This window comes from Cynara cardunculus (genome assembly GCF_001531365.2).
Source record: "Cynara cardunculus var. scolymus isolate 2C chromosome LG 2, CcrdV1, whole genome shotgun sequence".
NCBI lineage: Eukaryota > Viridiplantae > Streptophyta > Magnoliopsida > Asterales > Asteraceae > Cynara > Cynara cardunculus.
Genome location: NC_037529.1, coordinates 23,623,356 through 23,632,287, shown reverse-complemented (window position 1 = coordinate 23,632,287; position 8,932 = coordinate 23,623,356). Strand labels below are relative to the sequence as shown.

The 8,932-nt window shown below is 35.0% G+C and overlaps 1 protein-coding gene across 3 annotated transcripts; it reads left to right on the top strand.

Annotated features, from left to right (window-relative positions):
• Positions 1–5,038: 5,038 nt before the first annotated feature.
• Positions 5,039–8,675, top strand: LOC112505820 (probable serine/threonine-protein kinase WNK9). 3 transcript variants are annotated; one of them, XM_025109835.1, is made up of 7 exons: positions 5,039–5,468; positions 5,552–5,589; positions 5,726–5,953; positions 6,028–6,248; positions 6,517–6,674; positions 6,760–7,147; positions 7,493–8,675. In XM_025109835.1, the coding sequence occupies exons 1-7, from the start codon at positions 5,394–5,396 to the stop codon at positions 8,416–8,418; spliced, it is 2,034 nt and encodes a 677-aa protein (XP_024965603.1). In that variant the 5' UTR covers positions 5,039–5,393; the 3' UTR covers positions 8,419–8,675. The 3 variants fall into 3 exon arrangements, with proteins under 3 accessions (XP_024965603.1, XP_024965605.1, XP_024965604.1); XM_025109837.1 differs by lacking the exon at positions 5,039–5,468 and having other exon boundaries at positions 5,567–5,587; XM_025109836.1 differs by lacking the exons at positions 5,039–5,468; positions 5,552–5,589 and having other exon boundaries at positions 5,726–5,774; positions 5,906–5,953.
• The last annotated feature ends 257 nt before the right edge of the window (positions 8,676–8,932 follow it).

Here is an 8,932-nt window from a genome sequence, read left to right as displayed (position 1 = left end):
TTTGGATTCAAGCAAAAGACATTGTAAATTTGGATCTTCTAAAGCCCAGATTTATCTCATACCTCCTTAACGCATTCTGATACTACAACTTTTCATCAAGCAGTTCAAGAGCACTTTTCAGTAAGTACCTCTCTCTTGGAATTAACTTGTCGTGTCCTGTAGCTTTGTCATCGATAGCCTTTATTCTTTCAAGCCCTTTTCTCACAATCTTAATAGTACCATCAGAGTACTTATTCAGCTCACTGAACCTCATGAATCTTTTAGAATTCTCGAAATTCTCATCAATCACGCCAAACTCTAGATTATGTTTATGAGATACTTGGTACCATATGTTTTTATTAAAATCATTGCGCCGGTTTTTTGCAGGAAACATTTACGGATGAGTGCATCATGAAAACTAAACAACAGTTTGGATATACGGATGAATATTATTTACAAATGATTGTATTTCGTTATTTAGTCAAGAATTTCAAGTTTTGTGATGAGCTCTGAGTATATGGGTTTAGAAACCCAATACGTATGCAATTATTTGTTCATTCAATCTTACTAATACACCGTATTAACCTTCAACCTTATATATTAGTTGACTTGAAAAATAACCACACAAACTCATGATTCAAGGCCAAACTAATATTTCAGAATATACAGGATATATATATACAGGAGCGATCAAATGCAAACCACTTAATTTGTAGAAACTGTGCAAACCTCATTCAACCAATCATAATTGTTCGTTTTGTTCATTTTTTTTTTTTGTAATTATGAGAGGTTGATTAATCATTTTTATTGTGGAGGGTGTTAATCATGGATCTTATCATCTTCATTATTTTAATTTTAGAGAAATACATGAAACAGCTTCATTAAAATTTCATTAACTATTATATGAAACAATTTCATAACCATAATGAAATAACTTCATCAAAAAAAGTATTATATGAAACAATTTTACAAGATTAAACAATGTCATGAAAAAATTTCATAAGATTAAACAATGAAATTGACGGATGATGGTGGTTTGCGCGGTTTGTACAAATTGGGTGGTTTGCATTTGATCGCTCATCTCTCTCTCTCTCTCTCTATATATATATATAAATATATATATATATATATAGCAATAAGGAGAAGTGAGTACACTTGGAACCACCAGAGCTGCATCCAGAAATTTTGAGGCAGATTAGACAAAGGTTTGCACAACAAAGACAACAGTCTCAATGGTTTAATCAAATGAAGGCATCAAGATTGTGCTGGACATCAAGATCAGAACTTTTGCGTATAAAATCATCAAGTATCTAGACTACACTGTGGAAATAGCTCGTGGGTACAATCAGCGTCTATTAATGACAATGATTTGATCAACCTCATTCCATAGGGCTTGGCAGATTTATGGGCATTTGCAAACTAGAGGATGGATAAAGGTATGATTTTCTCAATGGCCAAGACAATTATTCAAGAGGTGATAGGCCAGCTAGTCAGATACAGAGATAAACTTGATTTCCATATAGCTCTGTAGACTAGTGAGGAAGAACTCTCTGTAACAGCTTTAAACGAGAATTTGGAAGGGATAGAGAATGTACGCTCTACCACCATCTTAACAGATCTAGAATTAGGCTTATCTATAAAAATGAGCTTAGACAGAAGAAATTTATGCGGATACTAGAAGCTTTCAAGTACTCAGTTTCTACGTTGAAATGGATTAAAGGAGAAGTTGGGAAACAGATACACAGATCTCATCGTCCAAGAGATGATGCATTGGAATTTACAATAACAATTGAATTTGTGCTCAATAACAGAGGATTGATTATGAATGGTAGAAGATCTTCAACAACTATTCTCACTACGCTTGAAAGAATCTTGTATAATTTCAATTTTCCTTGTAATTTCAATTTTGTCTAGTTTAACGAAATATCTACGAAGGATCTATTGACCTCTTGCTTTTCTTATAGATCTTACTTTTCCTTTTTTATGTTTTATTCATGCTTAGGGGGAGAATGTTAAACCCTATAATTTTGATTTATTAGAGTATGAAGAAAGCTTAAGGGTTGGTCGACTAGAAACCTCTTCATCGAGAAACCAGAAGCACTACTCCGAGGAACCAGAGGCTCTGCCTCTACTTCTGGTCTCACGCGCCTAACCTTTCCCGCCCAAAGTTTGTTGGAGCTACTTTACTCGTGGAGCATTTATATTGGATCTTTCTTTGACTTTCCTTTCTAGGCCTATAAATATGAGATCATGCTTAGTTCATTTGATAAGCTTTTCGAAGAACAACATTCAGATTTCTTGTACTTCATGATCCTCACGATCATTCAATTGTAATATGAACTCAACCAATAGACTATATTACTATGATGACATCTCAAACAAATTTGTGATCTTATTCTTATTGTTTATCTTATATTGCTTTACCATGTTTAGAGCATTTACTACTTCTCACATCGATATTTGTTTATTTGATCTAAATTGAGAAATCTTGAACCAACATAACCTACCGAGGATTCCTTTCCCCGAATCCTGTCGGGGATTAATTGGGGGGAGGGTCAGGGACTAGGGGCTTAAATAGGTCCAGGGACGGGGGATGCATTACCTGCCACATTTCCATCTGATGGCTTGGAATTGTAAGTGTTTACACAGTAGGCACAAAGTCCCTACAGTGGCAGTGCAAGTGCAAGTCGACATTATGATCGCTTCAATTAATAAAGTGGTATAATACCATGATCGTTTCCACATGGATTGGACTACTGAGAATCAGAGAGTTTTATGAATTTATTGAGCATATTTTGGTTTTTAAATAAAAGTTGAGTTTTGTTGGTACAAAGCTTAGAATACGATATAAACCTTTTCAAATTAAGAGATGGGTATGGGTGTAAGTTTCCCTTAAGAAGATTGTAGGAACAGTATGGTCAGAAACTCATGGGACTTCTATAAAAACTCCAATCTCTCGAAAGTTAATTTTCATATATTGAGCCTAAGGAGTGCCCACAAAGTGCCCACTGTTATCAATTTTAAACATGTCGAATTAGCTAAGTGATAAAAAGATATATAGTTCCACTAGCCTGAAGATTTATACTCAAATCTCTTTGTAGCATAAATCTCGACTAATAATTTAATATTAGCTAAAAATATGCAAAATCCGTATCTCTACGTGATTATCAAAGACGCTCTAAAATCTTTGTGCATCACTTAAGTCGTATTTCGAATTCATCCATCGCTGGATCAATGATCTAATATTAACACTTCATAGTGATCGGCTTATATACGCTGAGTTTAAGTCCCGACTTAAAGTGACTAAGCTTAAGAATTAATAATAATGGCAACACCAAGTGTGCCTTCAAGTTCTTAAGTTTGACTCACACCCACACCCAAAATGGGTGATTAGCTCATAATAAAATTACAGAACATAGAAGAAGAAGAAGATAAATGCATAAGAAATACTTGAATTGAAAGTTTAATAAAACTGTTGCCTTCAGTGGGCATACAATGAACGTAAACGTAACTGAAAGTTAAATACGAGACAAGAAGTAAATACAGAAAGTTAAACTTGAACTACTACTCTAGATCTTTAGTTGAGAGTAAATGCTCCAAGAGATGTGTTTTCCAAATGAGAGTAAATGCTTCAGTTTATAGGAGAAAGAGAGAGATGAACATCCCTTTTACCCAAAGGAAGAAAGCTTTCTTCAATCATGAGTACAAATACTTCATTACATATCTTGCAAAATATTTAGGCCTTGTCACCTTTTTTTGAAAGGATGAAAAAGGTAAGCATGACTTTTCCCTTAAAATAAGGAAAAAAACACTTTATGACGTTTGTTTTATACAACAAGGCCTATCCCTTTAAATATTGTGAGATTTTCATATTTGACTGTAGAATTAATTCTCTTAAATACCCACAAAAATAGGTATTTAAACTTATCCAAATCCGCTTTGAAGAAAATGTCGAAGTGGGCAGAAAGTGAGCAGACAGTGGGCATTTTCCAACAATGACGGTTTTTCAGAATAGAATTAAATCATTGATCTTTCATCACCTCGTACAACATTTTAACAAAAAATACAAGATAGAGGCAAAATGGGTACATAAAACACATAAAAATAAGAGTATTGAACAACAAATAACTCTCAGAATTGAGAGTTATCACCATCCCTAGCAGTAACTGAAGAACGACTCAAAATGACAAATGTAGGATTTGAGATGATGAACGATAACAATAGTAAGCTCGAACAGTTTCTTGCGCAACATAAAAAAGTCAGAGGTAAAGAGGCTCATTTTGAACTTAGATATACATTAATTGATCATTTACGGGACGAACATAATAACTCAAAAAATTAGTATAATTTAATTTTGTTTTTAATTTGTATTATTTGAATTCATGTATTTTTTTTTTCTTGTAATGTAAAATTTATTAAAAAAGTTGTCTTATTTTAACGAAATTTCATTAAATTAAATCCTTATTTACTATGATAGTTATTTAACAAATTATAAATGTTGTATTTAAAATGATTTAATAATGATGAAATATGTTTTTTATATACATACACTGGTTTGTTGTTCTTTTTAAAATATAACTAGAGTTCGATTTTCTTTTTCGGTTTTAAAGGAGCGTCAATTTTAATGTTTTTAGTGATTTTTCAATGTCGTGGGTTGGAATAAAAGCATTCACAATGGTCAATTCATATGAAAAAAATCAACAAAAAAATATATATGTAGAAAAAATCCCGGTCCTATTATAATATGCATTTTCTCTTTCTTTGCTTCTTCAAATACTTTGAAGTCGTTGATAAAAAAAAATCATCTTCAAATTATCAGCTCTAATGATAAAGTCATCTTTAAACAACCTTAGAAATACTATGATAGTCGTAGTTGTTACGGATCTTAAAAAATGACATATCTCACAGGAATCCCTCTCTCCCTCTATATTTATAATTTGAAAGAATGATTATGGGGCTTTAATTTGAGTTAGGAGATGGATATAAGACTCTCATCAATTTTATATCCCTATTTGAAGCGGTGGATACAATTGAATTCGATAGATAGGTAAGTAGACAAAGACACAGGTGCATGTGTGCGTGGGTGGCTCGTGAAGACACAAGAAAAGAAAGAGAGAGGTGTTTTTGTCATGATATATGTGTGCTTGTCTGTGGGGATAAAGAAAAAAGATAAAGAGTTTTTTTTTGTGTTTGCCTTTTTAGAAATCTTTTGCCTCGTTGTCTCTGAGTTGTTGAAATATCTTCTCTCTTTCTTCTTTCTGATTTCTGGATGGACTCAACGAGGAGGATTCCAATCTCAATCTCAATCTCAATCTCAATCTCTCCTCTCTTCTTTCCACAATTATTGCAGTAAAACCCATCCTCTATCTTGTTGACTACTTACCCCCCTTCTCTTTCAGCAGCTCAAGTAAAGAATGAATGGTGTTGCATCTCTTGATTCAGATCAATCTGAGTTTGTTGAAGTAGATCCCACAGGGAGATACGGAAGGGTAAAAATCCTTACTTTTCCTTGTCATTTCTTTGTGTTTTTGGTCAATGATGACTAAAAAAGCTCCGATTGATCTTGTTGCAGTATAACGAGATTTTGGGGAAGGGAGCTTCAAAGACAGTGTAAGAAAATTCTTTAAATTTCTGCAGTTTTCAGTGGTTTTTGGTTGATGGGTATTTGGATTTTCATCGATTTGTTTTGAGGTAATTATGTGTGATCCACAGATTGACTTGTGTCTATGTTTTTTCTTGTGTCCAGTTATAGGGCTTTTGATGAGTATGAAGGGATAGAAGTGGCTTGGAACCAGGTAAAGCTTTATGATTTCCTTCAAAGCCCTGAGGATCTGGAGAGGTTGTATTGTGAAATCCATTTGCTAAAAACCTTGAATCACAACAACATCATGAAATTCTACACATCTTGGGTGGATACTGCCAACAGGAACATGAACTTTGTCACTGAGATGTTCACTTCTGGTACCCTTAGACAGTAAGTTGTTCCCAAACCAAAAATCTTGAGTTTCTTGCTTGTTGACCCTGATTTTTATATTGATTTTGGGTTAGGTATCGGCAAAAACACAGGAGGGTTAATATAAGAGCAATCAAGCATTGGTGTAGACAGATCTTGAAAGGCCTGCTTTACCTCCATAGCCATGATCCTCCTGTCATCCACAGAGATCTTAAATGTGACAATATTTTTGTTAATGGGAATCAAGGAGAAGTCAAGATTGGTGATTTAGGGCTAGCTGCAATCCTCCGTAAATCTCATGCTGCTCGCTGTGTTGGTAGGTAGCCTGAATTCTCACATATATAACACTTGGTTAGCCATATATTTTTGGGCATTGTTCTTGTTGAAAGAACTTCAAAATGGTAGCATATGCATGTATGGAAGGTTTTTTAATGGTAGATTGTGATGGATACAAAGTTGCACTTTGGATATACTTGTCATCATTGTAAGTAACTCATTTGTGTAATCCGCAAATGCATTTAACCTAGTGATTAAATGCGTTAGCGATCAACATTTGATTTTGCATCTTTTTTGTTTCCTCTCAGGAACACCAGAATTCATGGCTCCTGAGGTTTACGCTGAGGAATACAATGAATTGGTTGACATTTATGCCTTCGGAATGTGCATTTTGGAGATGGTCACATTTGAATATCCTTACAGCGAATGCACTCATCCTGCCCAGATCTACAAGAAAGTTATTTCAGTATGAACTCGTTAACTTGTTTGTATTTTTGAATGGAAATCAAATACAAGGCATGATAATTTCACTGTTTTTTTATCCGAAATAGGGGAAAAAGCCGGATGCTTTGTACAAAGTTAAGGACCCTGAAGTGCGACAATTTGTGGAGAAATGTCTTGTTACAGTTTCTCTTAGGCTTCCAGCAAAAGAGCTGCTGAAAGACCCCTTCCTTCTGCCTGATGATTATGGCTATGATTTGAGGCCAATCGATTATTGGAGAGAATTTGACCGAATACCTCTCATGAATAATCATTTTACCAATGGCCCACCACCCGATAACTACTCTAATTATCTTGGTTATGAACCGGAAGGGAATGAAATTGAACTATTCACGACCCAAGAAGAAGACCATCTTGAAGACGTTGATATTTCTATCAAGGGAAGGAGGAGAGAAGATGATGGTATATTCTTAAGGCTACGAATTGCAGATAGAGAAGGTATGTATGTGGCTTTACTAAGACCATGTTTGATAAACCATTAACTAGCTTATTGAAAAACCGTGTTTGGTAAGCGATAAGCTACTTTAGGTTCCTTTTCCACAAGCTCGAGGGTGTTTTTTTCATCATTTTAATTCAATTGTGCTCCTTATATATTTTATAAAAATGACCAAAAATTGAGTGGCTTTTAGGTAATTTTACTTCGTGATCTAGCTTATCAGCTAGTTATTACTAAATGTGACTAGTTTATAAGCTATCAACTAGCTTGCCAAACATAACCTAAATAGAATAGTAAACCTTTGTTACTTTAACACTCAAAAGGAATTGTCTTAATTATAACTGCAGGGCGTGTTCGGAATATTTACTTCCCATTTGACATTGAATCCGACACAGCATTTAGTGTTGCAAATGAAATGGTTTTTGAGTTGGATATCACCAATCAAGATGTCCATAAGATAGCCGACATGATCGATGGTGAAATTTCTTGTTTGGTGCCAGAATGGAAAAGGGAGTTAGGCCTACTAGAAGAAAGCCCTCATCATGAAAACAACGGTTACTGTCAAAGTTGCGAGTCAAATGGTTCTCGAACCAACTACTTGTCCACAAGAAGTACTCCAGCCAAGAACCTACTTCACTGCTCAAGACACCATTGTGGTGCTATTCATGGCCGCTTTGAAGAAATAACATATCAATTTGAAGGGTCCGAGCAGTGTGTTACAGAAGGTGCACCAGTTGTGTCGAGCCAATCTGATGGATTACAGTATTCTGATATATGGGCACAACATGAAGTAGGCACCAGCGAATATCAGTCATGTACCGAAGATGAACCAGGAGAAAGAGAAGTTAGCAAGTCCTTCAAGTTAGGGGTATTGGAGGAAACCGAGACCGCTTCAGCCGCTCCTGATCTTACTGATGATTACGAAAATGAGATTCGACAAGAATTGAGGTGGCTCAAGGCTAAGTATCAGATGGAGCTAAGGGAGCTACGAGATAAACAACTAGGGCTCGCACCAAAAGTTGTTGATTCAACATCTAATGCAAATACAACAGATAACTCATCATCCTTGTTGCGAGATGAGAAAGATGATGATCGTTTACCGAAATCCTTGGCTTCAGGAACACATTTTGGTTTTTTCGATGGGCAAAATGAGTCAAATTTTGAAGAAAGTTATGGAACATTTAGCACAACCAAGAGTTTGTGCACAGGGGACTTGCTGCCACAAGCTCTTCATAGGGCAACTTCCCTTCCTGTTGATGCCATAGATGCTTGAGATGAGATTGGTTTTTCCTTACTATTTTTTGCACCCCAGGATGAATAAGGTGATGATAGATTGTCTGTAGTTGTCATATTTTGTACAGCCCTCAGCTCAAGGTGGAAAATACCATCGTTTTGAGATCTGTTGTGAGAGTGTACATTGCCATCTAATATCATACTTATATACACATGGGGTTTTCCCTTGATCATCATCGTCATCGCTTGATTAGACTGTCTCGACTATATTTGGAAGGAATATATATATTTTTAATTACTTATATTGAAGTTAAAGTGGGTAGACGTGTATTTAATTCGTTTGGTAATTATGTTTATCATTAAATTATTAGTGCTTGGTTTGAAATTATATACACTGTTGTAAATGAAGTTTTGGTTTCTATGGCAAAGAAAATGATTGCATTGATTAAAATTTTAATCAAAAGTTCATCGAGGATGCACAGATGGTAAAACCTTTTTTTTTGTAATCTGGGTGTTCGGTTTTTTAGAAACCTTTATTAATTCCAATATTTTAG

Coding starts and splice junctions, on each gene's coding strand:
- LOC112505820 (XM_025109835.1), top strand. CDS start 5,394: ATGAATGGTGTTGCATCTCTTGATTCAGATCAATCTGAGTTTGTTGAA. Junction 5,590..5,725: donor AAGGGAGCTTCAAAGACAGT/GTAAGAAAATTC, acceptor TCTTGTGTCCAG/TTATAGGGCTTTTGATGAGT. Junction 6,249..6,516: donor TCATGCTGCTCGCTGTGTTG/GTAGGTAGCCTG, acceptor GTTTCCTCTCAG/GAACACCAGAATTCATGGCT.